Source organism: Ornithodoros turicata, chromosome 7 (genome assembly GCF_037126465.1).
Source record: "Ornithodoros turicata isolate Travis chromosome 7, ASM3712646v1, whole genome shotgun sequence".
Taxonomy (NCBI): Eukaryota; Metazoa; Arthropoda; class Arachnida; order Ixodida; family Argasidae; genus Ornithodoros; species Ornithodoros turicata.
This window is the reverse complement of record NC_088207.1, coordinates 40,394,057-40,413,458: the sequence shown is the minus strand read 5'-3', so window position 1 is coordinate 40,413,458 and position 19,402 is coordinate 40,394,057. Positions and strand designations below refer to the sequence as shown.

The 19,402-nt window shown below is 47.2% G+C and overlaps 1 protein-coding gene across 2 annotated transcripts in view; it reads right to left on the bottom strand.

The window, feature by feature from the left end:
• The window catches only part of LOC135401104 (glutamate receptor ionotropic, kainate 2-like), a 174,022-nt gene that overhangs the window by 38,597 nt on the left and 116,023 nt on the right, over nt 1-19,402 (bottom strand). For both annotated transcript variants that reach the window (XM_064633282.1, XM_064633283.1), the window contains exon 3: nt 1,469-1,726. In XM_064633282.1, coding sequence (XP_064489352.1) covers nt 1,469-1,726 — 258 coding nt within the window. The remainder of the gene's footprint in view (nt 1-1,468; nt 1,727-19,402) is intronic.

The window sequence follows — 19,402 nt, the reverse complement described above, 5'->3', positions numbered from 1 at the left end:
TGTAGTGTTATAGCTCAAGTATCAATAGGAGGCCGCCTACAGTGCATTCTTGGAGGCAAAATAACTACAGAGGTATATCTCCGTCAGCGGAATATGGTCCGCAGACTAAGAGCACGTCATATACCAGAAGGTGGCGTACGCAAGGAATTAACACGATTATTTTACGTATTTGTTTTAGAAACATGCGAATGTGCTCTGCATACGTCTTCTCCGACAAGTATAACAGTTTGAAGCACGTGGACGCACAACGGTGTGACTTGCCTAAGCCAATCACACACGTCCTCAAATTTGTGGGCGGAGTCTACACTCTTAAAAAAAGGGTGTACTTTAACTCCTTTTTTGCCACATATATAACACCCTTTTGGAGAGTACAATTACGCTCAAAAGGGTGTCTCCTCACTCCCTCAAGGAAGTAGCATAACACCTTTCTCCCTACTGGAGAGTAGGGAGAAGAACCGGCAGGGAAAAGGTGTTATGCCACTCCCTTGAGGGAGTGAGGAGACACCCTTTTGAGCGTAATTGTACTCTCCAAAAGGGTGTTATATATGTGGCAAGGAAAGGAGTTAAAGTACACCCTTTTTTTAAGGGTGTACCTGCAGCAGTGAGTTAACTTGTCCCGGAATATATACATTTGTTTTATTCTATTTTTTCCAGCTCTCGACTAAACTGACGCTTGATGGCTAACCATACTTAACATACCGATAACTTTATACGCGAGCATCATACTGGTTGAAACGATATTATGTGCAACAGACAAGAGTTCCTTCCTACCCACATATGATTCATGCAGCGGCCTGTAACGTTGCTCGGAAAGTATATTCCTCCGCACCCAAGGGAACGATTTATCTATGAAGATTAGCAGCACAACACGATATGGTGGGCAGATGGCGGTTCCTTCTGCGATCTATCTACGCCAACTTTTATTACCTCACCGTCATATGAATGTCCCGTCATAATCCGCGTGCATTCACTATATCCTTACCCTAATGAAGTTTACTCTGCTTGCCCTTTCGCAACCAATATGTCAGTGTCTTATGTGAGCAGGGCGCAGAAAAACTTAATTAAGACTGGTGCCCTTTCGGCATCATTAGGCCCGGGGTGGGTCATGCCGAAAAATATAACACGTGCTTTGACGCAATGGCATTAATGTTTCCCCTCAACGTTTCCTCTCCAATATCGCGTAGCTGTATGTTTTCTTAAAGGGGCTGGAGGCCAGATCGAACACGTGTTTTCGTACCGCGTTATATAAACATGATGCCTTCTAAAACTGCCGCGCAAAAAAAGAAAAGAGAAAAGAACAGAAGAAAAACCGTTGCTGCCCGACGAGACAACGCCATCATTTGCCATTCACCCTGTCTTCTTTTTACTGTGTTGCTTAAAATTTGTAAGGCAGCGAAAGACAAATGCGTGTTAGAGAGGGGGACGAGGAACTATAGATTAGACATAACAGTTTAAACCACGTGTGCACCTGAGTTGCCTTCGTAGATAACGGTGAATGATTTCCATCGTTTCTCTAGAACGAGATCTCTGAGTGCCCGGCCTAGCAGCGACAAAGGCGTGGCCAGGTTGATGGTAACGCTGGCGTCCCCTGTCGAACCTTCGTCATCCGAGTGGGCGAAGATGTGCGGTATGTGCGATCTCGAACACGCCGCTCTCACGACTCCAGATGCAGACTCCGACGCCGGACCCAGGACGCCCATGACTCCTAACTTGAGCAACTTGCACACTGTAAAAATAAAAACGTAATAAAATAAATAAAGAACAAAGACTTAAAAATTCACGGGCGATTTAGCGGTAAATGCGAGAGAAATGCGTAAGCATTAACCGCCTTTTCTGCTCCATACTTGACTTCCGGTGGTCTACCTCCAGTAAATGATTGATTTGCGGTTGAATTACTGTATGTAACTCCATATAACTAACCTTTAATTAGTCTCAATTACTGTAATTACCCTGTAATTACCCTTTAATTACCTTAGGTAACGGCAGACTACATGTGGTAATCTTGAATTCCTTAATTGCCTTTAATTAAGTTTACTTGCCTCAATTACTTTCAATTCCCCATTGAATTGACATTAATTACCTTTAATGACATTGAATTACCTCCGGTATAACCTGTGGTTACCTTCTATATACTTTAATTTCATTTCATCGGCCTCGGTGGCTCAGTCGGTAGCGTGTTCGCCTTCTGATCCCGAGATCGCGGGTTCGAACCCGGCCGAGGACACCAGCAACTTGGTGGCAGGGTACAAGTTGCTTAGACACTTTTCCACGCACATTATACGTTATCTGATTCCTTTCTTTTATAATCGCAACTTGAAACTCTGTTTCTTGCAAGCCCGGTATCTAAAACATGTTTTGAAAGATACAGTTATATTTTTCGGACCAAAATTAAAGGTGAAGCGAAGTGGGAAGGTTCGGTAGAAGGAAGTGGCACTTCAGGCTACCCTTTCCTTCACCACATTCAATGTGTCCCAGTGCATGTTTTTTTTTCTCTGCCTGTCTTAGCAATTGTGTTTTAACCATATTCATGTACTGACTGCTTTCATCCGGAGCGCGCAGGTATGATCTTCGGAGCCCAGATTGCCTTTAGTCAATCGAAAATCTTTGGTTTTGGCAGATTGGTGGCCTTCGCTCAGAATCTGTCTTCTTTTGGCGCCTAGCTGTCCCGGCACTCGTATTCGGCCGAATTCAGCCGATACATACGCGCCTTGCACACCAGCAAGTCCAGACTCGTCCGCGTATCTAATGCGCCGCCAAGACCGCTGTCGCTCCGTGACCTACCTTCCCTTACGCTCAACTGCCCTCCTCTTCTCTCGCACGGCGTACTTCCCTCTCCACGTTTTGACCGGATCGACAGGGACACGTTTCCCCGAAAAGCCGCTTCTAATGCTAATGCATTAAAACAAAACAACAACAACAAAGAAGCAATTACCTTCACCGATGTGAACCCGCATTGCAAGTTTTACGCAAAGGCACATTCTAGTGTGCAATACAATGTGCGCGTGATATAATGAACCACAAAGCGTCAAAGTGTCACAACCCCTCGTATACTCGTTCGCTATGCATTAGCACCAGCGTAGGCGACATGCTGACGGCCAATGTGACAACTTTGAAGAGCATCGGACCCGAGGCATAATAAGTGCCCTCGCTAAGAGGGGTGATCGAAGGACGAGGCGCACGGATATTACGCACTTGACGGACGCAAGCAATTGCAATCAAACTAACCCCTCAACCACCGGAAAGAAGGAAGGAGAGAGAAAGCGATCGATGCCGAAATATCATATTCAAAATGACGTGAAAACGAATTCTCAAGAGCTACTCCCAAACTGCAGTCGCTTCAGCTAAGTAGACACTCCTTGGTGACGATCGATAAGTGATTAAGAGTCAAGAGCAAAAGCTCCTTGTCAGAGTTATTGCATACAGTGAGTACGAGAGCATTCGTCCAGGTTTACCATAGCTGCCGCCACTGTGCATATACGTATCCATATACGTATGCATATATGTATATACGCATCTTGAATATACCGAGCTCAAAATACTATATTTTAAACACTCTTATTAGTGTTTCGATATGTTGCTCAGTCCCCGTCGCGGAGGTCTTTGCAGTCTATTTGATATACCTTTTTCAGTATTTTTTTAGATTAATATTTTAATTTGAAAAGTTTTTCTTGCTCCCTTTCCATTCCACTTGATCTCCCCCCATGGAATACGTCCTCTGGTACCGCATTACGATCTGAGACGTGACCTCTTTGCCGAGAGTTTCTCTTTCTTGGAATTGCAGATAATTTGGTAGAGCTACAGGGAAGTAGCTATAAGGAATTAGGTGACTCATCGTCAAAGAGTGACCAGTGCTAGCTTTATTCACCATTTCGTTTTTGGACGAGAAAGCTTGATCATATCTACCAGCATCAATCACGGCTGGTTTATTCCTTCCGTGTATGGCATCAGACGACAGAATGTAACATCGGGAAGAGTAGCCCTTGCTCCTGTCTTTTTTTAATGCACTGCGGAGAAGGACGACAACTTATCGCTCGACTGTTAGCGCTATTTTTCCCAAGTAATGTTAAGCAAATAAAGAGAGGAAGGCTGGCTGCTCACGATTGTGAAATGGTCCCAATAACGCCAGAGCTTAAATGAAAAGACAGCGATCTCTTTGCGGGGTCCTGCAAGCAGCTCCACCTATACGCGTGGCAATGTGAATGTGAAGCAGTCAGAGGAAAACATAGCGGTATTCGGGTTTTTCAGGCTGTACAGGCATGGAGGCAGAGCTGTACATAATACGTTAATAGATATTGTGTTACTAACGACTTAGTTAAGGTACTTAGTGTAAAAAACTGGTAACGCGTTACTGCAAGGCAGTCGTACTTTTTGTTTCTCTTTTTGGCTCACTGTCATCAAACACCACCGACCGCCAGTTGTGGTTTTTCCCGCGCTCGTGACATGGCGGCATTCCACGAGGCTTAAGCACGCTCAAATATGCCCAGCGAAGAAAAAAGTGTACCAGAGAACAACGCCTTTCTCATTGCTCTAGAGTCCACAGTGTTTCAGAACCCTCAATGTGTTCTTTGTGTTCCTCCTTTCAAGGATACACTGCGCTCAGGGCGTTTAGTGCTTTGTCTCTCTGTCTCACTCGGGAACTCATGTCAGCCAGCTTTGAGCACCAGTTGCTACTGAAGTGCAATTCATCATGGATGAGCTGAACAAAAAAAAGAAAGAAAGAAAGCAGGTGATGCTTTCGTATTTCTGCTGTCTGGCATGCAAATGTAACGTATAGAAATTACTCGTTACTCCCAAGTAACGATAACGCGCTCCTTTTATATGTAAGTAGTAACTGGTAACGTATTTAGTTACATTTCTTTTCGAAGGAATGAGTAACGTATTTAGTTCATTTTTTTAGGTAACGTGTACAGCTCTGCATGGAGGTATAGATCATAGGAAATACATCGGGTGAGAATTGGCTTGGATTCTAAATCTCTCTATGAAATGATAGCGCTAGAAAAAAGAAAAAAGATCGCTGAAACTTAAATTAAATTCACCCTGGAGATACGTATAGTGAAATAATCGCGATTCAGTCGACTTCTCACACATGATTTCAGACATAGGCTTTCTGTGGCTATAAGTAGCTCGCGGCTTGTGGCAGCACGTCCTCATACGGCTGCGGAAGCACCATCGTGACTGGCGGTCTTCTAATGACGTGCACCAGCGTTTAAAGTAGCACTGAGGTTCCGGGCACCTTTGAAAAATGTTTTTCCTCGTGAAAAGAGCGCATCGCAACGAGAGCATCGTGTCGGCCGTCGGCGGCTGCATCCTGAGGCCTTTCTTTTTTTTTTTTTTTTGTAAATTCAATTGCAGAGCTATAGCGCAAAAGCTAAAATATTTTGCACGGAGACTCCTGCTGGACAGCTTGACAGACGAGGCAGGATTTCGAGCGATGTTAACTGTCACCTTATTGCTCCTTTAAGCTACCGTGCTTTGTTTCTAGATGGTGTTGGTTCTTTGGTTTGATTCCGTGTTATCGCCTCGAAGCAACTGTGGCTATGAACGGCGTGCAGACGTCGGACAGATGGGGAGAGGACAGCAGGAAGGTGTGGACGACGTGAGGGTTAATATGCGTCCTGGGCCGATTTCAGAGGGAACCGTGCCGATGTTCCTCTGGAAAGCCTACTGGAAGACCACACCCGATGGTATAGGGTTCGAAAGAACAGCACCTCCTAGTCTCTCGCACGGCCTTGGCTACAAACAATGGGCGGATAGTCTTCACCCGCTCTTTGAAAGAGCGCATCATTACAGGATAATTACCTTCACTCTTTGAAAGAGAATAACAGAAGGAGGAGAGTGTAATTTGCGACGTGAGCAATCTCCCTGGTAGAGCAGATCATGTGTGTCGTGACATGAGCCAGCGCAGCGGACGCGGGTATTTAAGAAACAACAAAATCCAGATATTCCGGGTAGAGCTTGATGACGCCCGAAATTCGCGATATTACGAGCAGAGACAGTTCTTCTCTGCACGTACAAAATACGAAGGCATTTAAAATGCGGAGGGGGGGGGATATGTTTATTGAGAAGAAAAAAGCAAGGAAAGGTTAGTCATGCAAAAACCGACTTGCTATTCCTTTGATAAAAAGGAACGAAAAAAAGGAAAGGGAACGAAAAAAAAGAGAGAGAAAGAAATGCGGCACTTTGAGTACGGTACTCAATAAACGTACCTACGAGTCTGCTTCAAACGAAAAATGCGTGCATACGAGAAACAAGTATGGGACCTTGTACACTTGCATGACGAACTAGCACTGGAAGCGGGACAGAGAGAAGAGACGACAGGACAGGTGCTAGATTTCCATAAGAAGAATTTATTGGCAACCTAGTAGCGTCTTTAAATATTACACTCAGATGGTTAATGCGTCATCCACACACTCGTCATCCTTTTCCTTGTCCCACATTTTTAGGAATTTGACTTCATTACCAAACAAAGTGATAGAAGCATGACTCACACACTGTTGCTCATTTTTCCTTATTTTGAATGCCTCTATTTTTTCTCTGCGATAGTGTAGGGGAATGCTTTTACGTCCTGAAGTAGCCAGTTCCACATTTCTTCGACAATATCATCTCCATGTGTTTCTATCCGTCACACAATATCTATTCCTGTTACAGAGGCTTCGTCTTCTGTTAACCTGACGATAGAGAAAGAGTTTAAGAAGAACCTCGTCCCATCAGACTTCGTATCATGAACGGCAGCGCCGTCTGATAGCTGAGAAAACAGTTATTTTGGACAATCATACATTATGCGCGTAATATGTACCTATATACGTCAATGCCCTACATACAAACTATCGTTAAAAGGAAGTGTGCAAACTACCAAAGATATTTACAATCTCCCGTTCGTGCGTACACATATCAAGCGAGGGTCGAGTGAAAAATATGATATGATTATTTGAACTTCTGATTATTCACAACAACAACAAATAAACCGATGACGGTGAATGGCGAAATTCGCCACATGAGGTGCGACATGACGATGAGACGATGAAAGACGCTGAAGTGACTGGTCGATAGCCAGCGGAGTCGGTATAGGTCAACACTAGGGGCGGCGAAAACACCAACAAAACACGGGGTACCCGGGTTCGAATCCCGGTGCCGGCTGTGCTGTCTGGGGTTTTTCCTGGGTTTTCCTCAGACGCTTTCAGACATATGTTGGCACAGTTCCCTTAGAAGTCGGCCCAGGACGCACATTCCCCAGGGCGTCAGTCGTGACGTTGCCCACATACGTGAGGCCGACAACGGCAAGCCCTTTCACCATCACCACCACCACCACCACCAACAGCAAAACACGCATCACACAGGGGGTAAGCAGGGCGGCCGGCTTTTATTTTGTATTTATTTATTTTTGTTTATTAATTTATTCATTTTTTTAGGGAATAGCAAGCCGGCGCGCTGCATGGCTGACATTTCCCCTTTTATCTTTTCCTTTTTTTCTGCCCCTAAATTCCCCAAGCACAGGCACATCATAGGATAAGGAGGAGACCGGCGTCGCGGAGAAAGATCAGGAAATACCCCAGACCACAACGATGCTGGATCATGCTGGACTAAATCGCCAAGGGTGGTTGCGAACGTGAATGGAGTGGCACCGATCAATTGCAGGAGACACTGCTATGGGTCTGCATGAGACACAGCAGACTGTTATGGGTCTGCGCGTGTTCAGTATTTATACCATTGTTCATTATCGAAATAAACAGCCAATTCAATTCACTGAAGTGCTGCTTGTTTACAGTTTTGCAAGATTCGAGTGAGAAATAGGTTCTGATTATTTACACTTTGTTTTTGTTTAGGCGGTATTTGCTGGAGTCGGGAAGCGCTCGTGGTTTCCTAATGTGTCCAATACGCTCACGACTACTAAAAAAAATTAAAATAAATTACTAAGAATGCTATTGATGAGAACGACGTACGCGTACTGACAGAGTCTCCTCGAATGATGCCATTATCAAATGCGGCAAAGATCCGATTGTTACGTTTCTCCCGGGATTCCCTTCTTGGGAATTCGTCCGCAGCTCAGTGACGCATATATCTCTGTATGATTCAGTCGATTCGGAGGTTAGCGTAATGTACCGCACGTAGGTAATGGAGCCGTTCCCATAGCTTTTCAGCGATTCTGCAAATGAACTTATCGCAGAAGCAGGCGACGCTTAAAAGTGCCACTGGGGAGGTATGGCTTTCTTTCTGACAGTACTATATAAATATACTGCAATGCACGTCGGTGACTTCTATAAAGGCGGGGCGGGAATTACGGGCGAAAATACCTACTATACCAGTTGACGTTGGGGTAGTTTCAGAAACGGAGATCGTTCGACGAAGGACGGAATGCCCGAAGAGGGAACAGGAAGAAATGCTGAGTTTATTATCTTTCGAGGAAAGAGGGAATGACTCAATTTTCAACGGCTATTGAGGCGTTGTCTTCGAGGTATCACGTGCTCATTGCGACCATGATCATTCATGTGTAAATATTCAACGTGAAGCAAAAGATCTGCGAGGCGTAATCGTATTTAAATTTTAAAGCTGCACGTAAGAACCAGCAGTTATTGCACTGGAGATGGGGTGATGGTGATGGCGCGACGACTCCCCATTGCTGCTCTCTCTCTCTCTCTCTCTCTCTCTTTGTGTGTCTCTTGTGGGGGCAGCGTTAGGAGGTGAAACGAGAGGAAAATATGCAGAACAAATGAACGTTACTCCACATTTTCGTCTCCTGAATCCGAAAGTTACTCTCCAACAGTGGAAATAGTTTGTATTCTCAACCAGCCACGAGGGATCCCTGTGCTTCGAGCGTCCCTACCAGTAGTTTTGGCAATGCATTGCGCACGCGTTCGATACACGTGCATGAACCGCTGCCAAAGCTACCGAAAAGGGTACCTGGAAGCGCAGGGACACCTCAGGGCTGAGTGAGAGTACGGCGGTTACAGCCGTATTTACCGAGACTACCCCCGGAATCTGTAGATGTGACGCGATCTCGACTTGACTTGCAGATGCCTTGGAAGAGTGTCAATGCACTTCAGAAACCCAGTTCGGCTTGAAGCGTTCTTACGCAGCGAGCTCGACTTGACACGTGTGGTGAAAATATCAAGTCAGCGTTCGAGCTACCTTGAACTCGCCTTTGATAACGCTCCAGTACTGCAGCTTCTGGAAACCACATGACACTCAGAATCTTGTCTTGGCTTGGCTTGACTTTACATGCGCTGATGAGTCATTACTTTGTTTACGTGGCCTTTGCACAAACGTTGTGGTACATATCATAAGCCCTGACGCTAACAAATGTCGCGTTTCAATCTGCAAAGCAAATTTTAAGCACAAACATGAGCGAATATCTCGCTCGCAGACGCGGATAGGGCTAGCAAGGTTGCGGCTTCACGAAGTAAGTCAGCGGGAGGGTCCACGAAAGACGCAAACCGTCTTGAGCGAGGACAGGTCTTGGCGCAGACTTCCACAAGTCAAGATGCGGATTCAAGTCAAGTCACATCCATGAATTTGGGGTTATAAGCGCTCTGTTTTTAGCGCTTTTGGTGAAATGTAAGCATCTTGGCAACAAGCCCAAAGGAGGCTTACTCACGCTGATCTCCTTGTCGCAGGATATTATGCACAGGATTACTTGCACATATTATGGTACATTTCATATGTGGATAAGAACAACTGCACACAATGCACAGGCAATTGGTCGGGCACCGCATGAGGGGGGATACATGTTTATTAGAAAGAAAAAAAACTATTCGTTGCTTCACTTATCCACATTTATTTATTATCCTCTGACTTAATAGCTGTCCAGCGTTGCATCATTTTTATATATAATGGGACAGCAAACGATTTCACATTTTTCAGCTGCGATGTATAAAGCTACCGTGATCTAGAGATAGATACATGAATTCCTACAATTCCTTCCAATTGAGCTGACTTTCTTACCACTGGGGATAATAGTAACAGCTCCGCCAACTTTCAAGAATTAGTGTGTTTGATATATATATAACGTTATAAGGCATGTACATTTCTAATAAATACATTTGGTGTGTGCACCACGTTCAAATACCTTCGTATGCCGAAAAACAGAGTACAAGCGTTTCACGATGCCTTGCAGCACACACTCTTTTTTTTTTTTTTTTTGTACTCCTGATTTTCCTGGAGCACACTCTCAGACACCGTGGCCATTCTTATCACTGCGCAGCATTCCTGGCAGAAATCTGCCCATTTCGAATAGAAGGCACGTCTTCCTTTCATGCAGTACACTCGCAGGCCTTTGTAGCGTCCTCCCTCGAACTGTGTCTTGATGAATGTCTTCAAACGCAGTCATTGGGGTTGTGGATCTTGTGGACAAATGGGCAGTGCGGACATGATGAAAATGACAACAAGGGGAAAACGTGTACTTTTTATTGACCACCCAGAATGTGCCAGGAAGAAGAAAGAGAGAGAGAAAAGAAACGAGTAGCCACGAGCTCTGCATTGGAGAGTGGGGATAGTTAACGACAATACGTTATAAGTAGGCTTTCCGGTTTTCGGTACTTATTTTTTTTAGAGAAACGGTGAAAAAAAAACTGTGGTTATTCCGCCCACCTCGAAGCGGTGGCTTTCGATGGAAATATTTTAAACATCAAGACACTCGGTGAAAATCGGCTTGAAACGACACTGGCGCCAGCTATACGTACAGTAACAAAGCACTTTATTTTCAGATTTTACAAGAGTTATAACGGCTATGGCCTGAATTGGCACTGAGGTATGGTACCGTAATTGTTGCGGTGAATCACCTCATCCCATAATCATTCATGCAGTTGTTGTTGTTGTTGTTATTGTTGTTGGCCTGAATTTATGTTAATAGATGGCCAGGTACATGTTAAGAGACTCGGCAGACATTGCACACCGCTCTTTTCGCTGCAAAAATGTTAGGTGTGAGAACGCGCGTTCTACATTAGCACTTGATACCGGAAGTGCAAGACTAGATACCGGAAGTGCATGCAAGTCCAACGCTGCGGCCGATAGCCCCGGCCACTGTTCCTTGTACGCCGCCCAGAAGCCGGCAATAGAAAAGTCACTTGTTGGGGTCACAGTCACCAAAAGATATTCAGCCAGCTCACAGGATGACAGCCAGGATGACACAACACACTTGAAAGCGTGAAGAATGTAATCAGCGCTACCGCCTACTTCGGACTTGTTGGTGGGATCAATAACCCTGACTTTGTACCAGGAGGAGTCATCTAAAATGTCCATTGTGATAGTGAGAGCAGGTTCTTTTCCCTTCTAGAGATCCACTTTGTGCGCACGGTCTCGTAAAATCTACTGACTGCTGTCACGCACTGCCCCTGATGTAATTCCGACGTTGTCCCCCACCTCCCTCCCCTAGAAGAGTTGTTGTTCTTGTTCCAAAATCCGAACACGGTGTTGCTTCACACCACGTCTGCAGTTTCGCTTCCAATCGCAGACCAAGCACGTAGAAAACATCAGTTACTATTGTACGCTCTGACTCAATCAGTTTCATGATTTCAACAAGAATGCTTTCGGTTTCTGACAGAAACGTCAACTTAGCATACAGTACTTCAGAGTCTCCCAACATCAGGATCCGGATTTTCTCCGCTTTCTTGCCTGTGAGGGAAGTGGAGTTCATCAGTTACTTGAGTGATTATTTTCTTTGGTGCAAAATCGAGCAGCCTGAGAAGGTCATTTACGGTGGCTATCGGTGCGAAATCAGTTTCCACCGAACACGAGAAAATTTTACCGGGGTACGTTTATCGATGCTTTTCGGTAACTACCGAAAACCCTAGTTATAAGCAATGCAGTGCGAAAATAGCACGGTGATTCGCTGGCTGGTTATGTCAGACCGCTTCTTTTGTACAGGCGCTGTAAGGTTTTCAAGCGATATCTTTGTTAGCTGCAGGCAGATTCGCCGTTACTTATCCTACTTACTTACTGACGTTACTAGTGCGTGAGATAGCATGCAGACGAGCGAGGGGGAATACTCCTGGAGCACGATATTCCAAGCAGCACAACATCTTGGCCCAATATTGGCAATACCGGCCTTATATTGGTCCGCAGCACACAAGCAGCACAAAGTATTGGTCCAATCTTGGGCTAATATTGGGTCAAGATGTTGCGCCGCTTAGGATGTAATGGTCATTTTCATTATGTTAACGTACAGGGGGTAACCAGAACTGTTATCGGTCTATATATGTATGCCCAATCTTGGGCCAATCCTGGGCTAAGATGTTGTGCTGCTTGGGAATATAATGGTCATTTTCATTATTTTAACGTACAAGGGGATAACCAGAAGTGTTATCGGTCTCGCTCTCTCTCCACATACTGCGGCACGCTTACATGGTGAGAGAGGTTCGGCTCCGATCGCGCTGAATGCAGCCTTTCCGGGTCTTCCAGGAAAGGTCAGCGCGATTCCCAATGAAGTCTGCCCTGAGAATTCCTCCCGACATTACGCCGTCAACCAGCCATTCGGTTGCCAGCTTTGTGGTAGCCATGGAGTTCGTCTGTCTAATCACGCATAGTGAAGCCAGTATTTTGCGGATCCCCAAAGCATATCTATAAAAACATGTTTCCTCGGTATTCTGGTATTAAAAGAATTAGAGGAAGCCCCTAATAGGCTATGTTCACGTCTCATACACCGTTGCTGACCAATGACGTTCGCAAGTCTAAAGGAAGTCACAGCTCAATTTCACGAAAGGAACTACAGCTAGTTCGTGTCATTTGAAAAAAAAATCGCAATTTTTGTTAACATTTGGCTTTCTTGGAACGATCTTATGGACACAGAGGTAATTGAAGCGAGGTTCGATATACCACCCTTGTGCAAATTACGTCATGTGTGCTTCGGCAGCGGACTGCGTGCGTGGAGACAACAAAGCATATTCTCAAAGCGAAGCTACCGAAGCGCAAAGTCCAGGAAGCGCTTTCTACTGGATGGGGGTGGGGGGCGATTCAGATGCATTCCTCTTACGTATCTTCTCTGGGGGCGCGATACTCGTTTCGCCACGGGTACTGGGGACCCACGCTACGCCCTGCCTCATACGTACCCGAAGATTAGTACCGTTATTCCTGTGAAATTTACTTATGTTGACGCAATCTTCGTTTTCAGCGACGACGAAACAAGATTTGAAGCGTACACACACAAAAAAAAAGAAAAAAAAAGAAAAGGAAACCGTAGATGTCCTCTGGTCATCCCAGACAAATCTGCGCTTTCAGCACACACCCTGCCTTGTGCGAAAGTGGACGGCGGAAGGCGTAGCAAGCGTGCACAGAATTAAACATAGACTAGCCTTATTTGTTCGGCCGTCTATCTTATCTGTACGCTCTTCGTGTTGCGAAATACTCTTTTGTTTGGTAGGAGACACTTGGACGCCTTTGTAGTGCACTTGAGTTTCGGAGGTGTTTGCACTGGTGATGGCAATGAATGAGCGTGTGATGAATGAAATAAATGATGTACTCATGCGGAGGGCGCTGGTTAAAAACCAACAGCTGCTCGCCCCTGTTACAGCAGACAGACGCGGAGCTGAAGTTTTGTTTTCCGTCCATCATACTGTGACCGACTGATACTTTTACAACGCTTTCCCCTGAACATACCGGACAGTTTCTCCATAAAGTCGGAGTGACTTGTTCTGCAAACTGTTCGGGGCAACGGTTGGAAACATGCAGCAAATCGTCAGCTGCACTCACACCCAGCCCACATGCTCTCGAGAGCTTGGACAATGCGCTGTGCAAGTAGGTTAGCAGTCGGCGCAGCTCGTCAGTTTCCCTCTCTCCTGTACTGCCCGTAGAGCGGTCTCCTTGGTCCTATACTCCCAGATCAGAGGGAAACATTTCACGCTGAGGAGCACGTGGATTGTTTAGTGAACCCAGGCCAGACTGTGAGCGGACATACATTGGTCACGCTGTTTCTCGAAGCTTTGCCCTGTCCCATGAGGCAACTCTAAAAACAGAGTTTCACTGCATAGCACGCTCTGCGCCAACCATTGCCGTGAATGATAGGGTTGTCGCTTCTGATTCGAGGACAGAGGGGGGGGGGGGCGTACGCCTCTTTGGATATATGATCATTGACACACACACCCACACAAAGGCGTACGCCTTCCTCTCTCTTCGAATCAGAAGCGATAACCCTATCGTTCGGTAACGCGTATGTAGAACGCGGAGGGAAGAAGGGAGGAGGTTTTCCCCTCTTTTTTGTGGGAAAAGGCGGAGCATGAGAGTAGTAGCATTCGTCGGAGGACAAATTCCAATTTCTCCTCCGTTTCTTTTAACGCGTACTCAATTAACTCAACTTGTGCACTCCCGCACTGACTCGGACCCCTTATTTCCGCGACTATGCTCGTGCCTCACCTGCTCTGCTTCGCCCTCCATCATTTTCAATTGTAATGCGTTACTGTTTATCCCAGACCTGAAAACCTGGAGTGCCCTCTTTAGCATCATCACAGTCCAAAACCCGAAGTGGTCGAAATTATCCCCACTCCTACACTGCGGCACCTGCAACATATCGCCATACTGCGCAGACAAACTTTACGTGCAACATCACGGCGCCATTATTTTTACAACAGCGTAGCAACATTACTTCGGCTCGCTAAAAGGAAGCGATGTACGGCTTGAGCGCTTCTCCTGCGCACACTACGCCAATGCAGTGAAAGCACGCTTTACAGAGGAGTGACACAGGCGGTGGCTCACTCGGTAACGTGTTGGCTTGCTGAGCTCAAGATCGCGGGTTCGATCCAGGCCGAGGACGATAGCAATGTGGGGGAGGTAAACATTGCATCTAGCACCGCGTGTCGAAGATTTCCGGCGCACGACAAAAAACCCGAAGTGGTCGAAATTATCCCCACTGCTACTCTGCGGCACCTGCAACATGTCGCCACACTGCGCAAACAAACCTTACCGCCATTATTTTTACAACAGCGTAGCAACATTACTTCGGCTCGCTAAAAGGAAGCGATGTACGGCTTGAGCGCTTCTCCTGCGCACACTACGCCAATGCAGTGAAAGCACGCTTTACAGGAGAGTGACACGGGCGGTAGCTCACTCGGTAACGTGTTGGCTTGCTGAGCTCAAGATCGCGGGTTCGATCCTGGCCGAGGACGGTAGCAATGTGGGGGAGGTAAACATTGCATCTAGCACCGCGTGTCGAAGATTTCCGGCGCACGACAAAAAACAAAAAAACGAAGTGGTCGAAATTATCCCCACTCCTACCCTGCGGCACGCGCAACATGTCGCCACACTGCGCAGAAAAACCTTAGGTGTAACATCACGGCGCCATTTTTTTACAACAGCGTAGCAACATTACTTCGGCTCGCTAAAAGGAAGCGATGTACAGCTTGAGCTCTTCTCCTGCGCACACTACGCCAATGCAGTTAAAGCACGCTTTACAGAGGAGTGACACAGGCGGTAGCTCACTCGGTAACGTGTTGGCTTGCTGAGCTCAAGATCGCGGGTTCGATCCTGGCCGAGGACGGTAGCAATGTGGGGGAGGTAAACATTGCATCTAGCACCGCGTGTCGAAGATTTCCGGCGCACGACAAAAAACAAAACAAAAAAAACTGAAGTGGTCGAAATTATCCCCACTCCTACCCTGCAGCACGCGCAACATGTCGCCACACTGCGCAGAAAAACCTTACGTGTAACATCACGGCACCATTATTCTTACAACAGCGCAGCAACATTACTTCGGCTCGCTAAGAAGAAGCGATGTACAGCTCGAGCGCTTCTCCTGCGCACACTACGCCAATGCAGTTAAAGCACGCTTTACAGGAGAGTGACACGGGCGGTAGCTCACTCGGTAACGTGTTGGCTTGCTGAGCTCAAGATCGCGGGTTCGATCCTGGCCGAGGACGGTAGCAATGTGGGGGAGGTAAACATTGCATCTAGCACCGCGTGTCGAAGATTTCCGGCGCACGACAAAAAAAAAAAAAAAAAAAACTGAAGTGGTCGAAATTATCCCCACTCCTACCCTGCAGCACGCGCAACATGTCGCCACACTGCGCAGAAAAACCTTACGTGTAACATCACGGCACCATTATTCTTACAACAGCGCAGCAACATTACTTCGGCTCGCTAAGAAGAAGCGATGTACAGCATGAGCGCTTCTCCTGCGCACACTACGCCAATGCAGTTAAAGCACGCTTTACAGGAGAGTGACACGGGCGGTAGCTCACTCGGTAACGTGTTGGCTTGCTGAGCTCAAGATCGCGGGTTCGATCCTGGCCGAGGACGGTAGCAATGTGGGGGAGGTAAACATTGCATCTAGCACCGCGTGTCGAAGATTTCCGGCGCACGACAAAAAAAAAAAAAAAAACTGAAGTGGTCGAAATTATCCCCACTCCTACCCTGCAGCACGCGCAACATGTCGCCACACTGCGCAGAAAAACCTTACGTGTAACATCACGGCACCATTATTCTTACAACAGCGCAGCAACATTACTTCGGCTCGCTAAGAAGAAGCGATGTACAGCATGAGCGCTTCTCCTGCGCACACTACGCCAATGCAGTTAAAGCACGCTTTACAGGAGAGTGACACGGGCGGTAGCTCACTCGGTAACGTGTTGGCTTGCTGAGCTCAAGATCGCGGGTTCGATCCTGGCCGAGGACGGTAGCAATGTGGGGGAGGTAAACATTGCATCTAGCACCGCGTGTCGAAGATTTCCGGCGCACGACAAAAAAAAAAAAAAAAAAAAACTGAAGTGGTCGAAATTATCCCCACTCCTACCCTGCAGCACGCGCAACATGTCGCCACACTGCGCAGAAAAACCTTACGTGTAACATCACGGCACCATTATTCTTACAACAGCGCAGCAACATTACTTCGGCTCGCTAAGAAGAAGCGATGTACAGCATGAGCGCTTCTCCTGCGCACACTACGCCAATGCAGTTAAAGCACGCTTTACAGGAGAGTGACACGGGCGGTAGCTCACTCGGTAACGTGTTGGCTTGCTGAGCTCAAGATCGCGGGTTCGATCCTGGCCGAGGACGGTAGCAATGTGGGGGAGGTAAACATTGCATCTAGCACCGCGTGTCGAAGATTTCCGGCGCACGACAAAAAAAAAAAAAAAACTGAAGTGGTCGAAATTATCCCCACTCCTACCCTGCAGCACGCGCAACATGTCGCCACACTGCGCAGAAAAACCTTACGTGTAACATCACGGCACCATTATTCTTACAACAGCGCAGCAACATTACTTCGGCTCGCTAAGAAGAAGCGATGTACAGCATGAGCGCTTCTCCTGCGCACACTACGCCAATGCAGTTAAAGCACGCTTTACAGGAGAGTGACACGGGCGGTAGCTCACTCGGTAACGTGTTGGCTTGCTGAGCTCAAGATCGCGGGTTCGATCCTGGCCGAGGACGGTAGCAATGTGGGGGAGGTAAACATTGCATCTAGCACCGCGTGTCGAAGATTTCCGGCGCACGACAAAAAAAAAAAAAAAACTGAAGTGGTCGAAATTATCCCCACTCCTACCCTGCAGCACGCGCAACATGTCGCCACACTGCGCAGAAAAACCTTACGTGTAACATCACGGCACCATTATTTTTACAACAGCGCAGCAACATTACTTCGGCTCGCTAAGAAGAAGCGATGTACAGCATGAGCGCTTCTCCTGCGCACACTACGCCAATGCAGTTAAAGCACGCTTTACAGGAGAGTGACACGGGCGGTAGCTCACTCGGTAACGTGTTGGCTTGCTGAGCTCAAGATCGCGGGTTCGATCCTGGCCGAGGACGGTAGCAATGTGGGGGAGGTAAACATTGCATCTAGCACCGCGTGTCGAAGATTTCCGGCGCACGACAAAAAACAAAACAAAAAAAACTGAAGTGGTCGAAATTATCCCCACTCCTACCCTGCAGCACGCGCAACATGTCGCCACACTGCGCAGAAAAACCTTACGTGTAACATCACGGCACCATTATTCTTACAACAGCGCAGCAACATTACTTCGGCTCGCTAAGAAGAAGCGATGTACAGCTCGAGCGCTTCTCCTGCGCACACTACGCCAATGCAGTTAAAGCACGCTTTACAGGAGAGTGACACGGGCGGTAGCTCACTCGGTAACGTGTTGGCTTGCTGAGCTCAAGATCGCGGGTTCGATCCTGGCCGAGGACGGTAGCAATGTGGGGGAGGTAAACATTGCATCTAGCACCGCGTGTCGAAGATTTCCGGCGCACGACAAAAAAAAAAAAAAAAAAAACTGAAGTGGTCGAAATTATCCCCACTCCTACCCTGCAGCACGCGCAACATGTCGCCACACTGCGCAGAAAAACCTTACGTGTAACATCACGGCACCATTATTCTTACAACAGCGCAGCAACATTACTTCGGCTCGCTAAGAAGAAGCGATGTACAGCATGAGCGCTTCTCCTGCGCACACTACGCCAATGCAGTTAAAGCACGCTTTACAGGAGAGTGACACGGGCGGTAGCTCACTCGGTAACGTGTTGGCTTGCTGAGCTCAAGATCGCGGGTTCGATCCTGGCCGAGGACGGTAGCAATGTGGGGGAGGTAAACATTGCATCTAGCACCGCGTGTCGAAGATTTCCGGCGCACGACAAAAAAAAAAAAAAAAACTGAAGTGGTCGAAATTATCCCCACTCCTACCCTGCAGCACGCGCAACATGTCGCCACACTGCGCAGAAAAACCTTACGTGTAACATCACGGCACCATTATTCTTACAACAGCGCAGCAACATTACTTCGGCTCGCTAAGAAGAAGCGATGTACAGCTTGAGCGCTTCTCCTGCGCACACCACGCCAATGCAGTTAAAGCACGCTTTACAGGAGAGTGACACGGGCGGTAGCTCACTCGGTAACGTGTTGGCTTGCTGAGCTCAAGATCGCGGGTTCGATCCTGGCCGAGGACGGTAGCAATGTGGGGGAGGTAAACATTGCATCTAGCACCGCGTGTCGGAAATTTCCGGCGCACGACAAAAAAAAAAAAAAAAAAAACTGAAGTGGTCGAAATTATCCCCACTCCTACCCTGCAGCACGCGCAACATGTCGCCACACTGCGCAGAAAAACCTTACGTGTAACATCACGGCACCATTATTCTTACAACAGCGCAGCAACATTACTTCGGCTCGCTAAGAAGAAGCGATGTACAGCTTGAGCGCTTCTCCTGCGCACACTACGCCAATGCAGTTAAAGCACGCTTTACAGGAGAGTGACACAGGCGGTAGCTCACTCGGTAACGTGTTGGCTTGCTGAGCTCAAGATCGCGGGTTCGATCCTGGCCGAGGACGATAGCAATGTGGGGGAGGTAAACATTGCATCTAGCACCACTGATCTCTATGTATAAAGGCTGGATCGCGCATAGGAGAGGGGCTAGTGGGAGAGAGGTGCGGCACCGGCCGCCATGTTGGAGGGCCCACTGGCGCCGGCTGCTCCCATAGGAAACAATGGGAAGC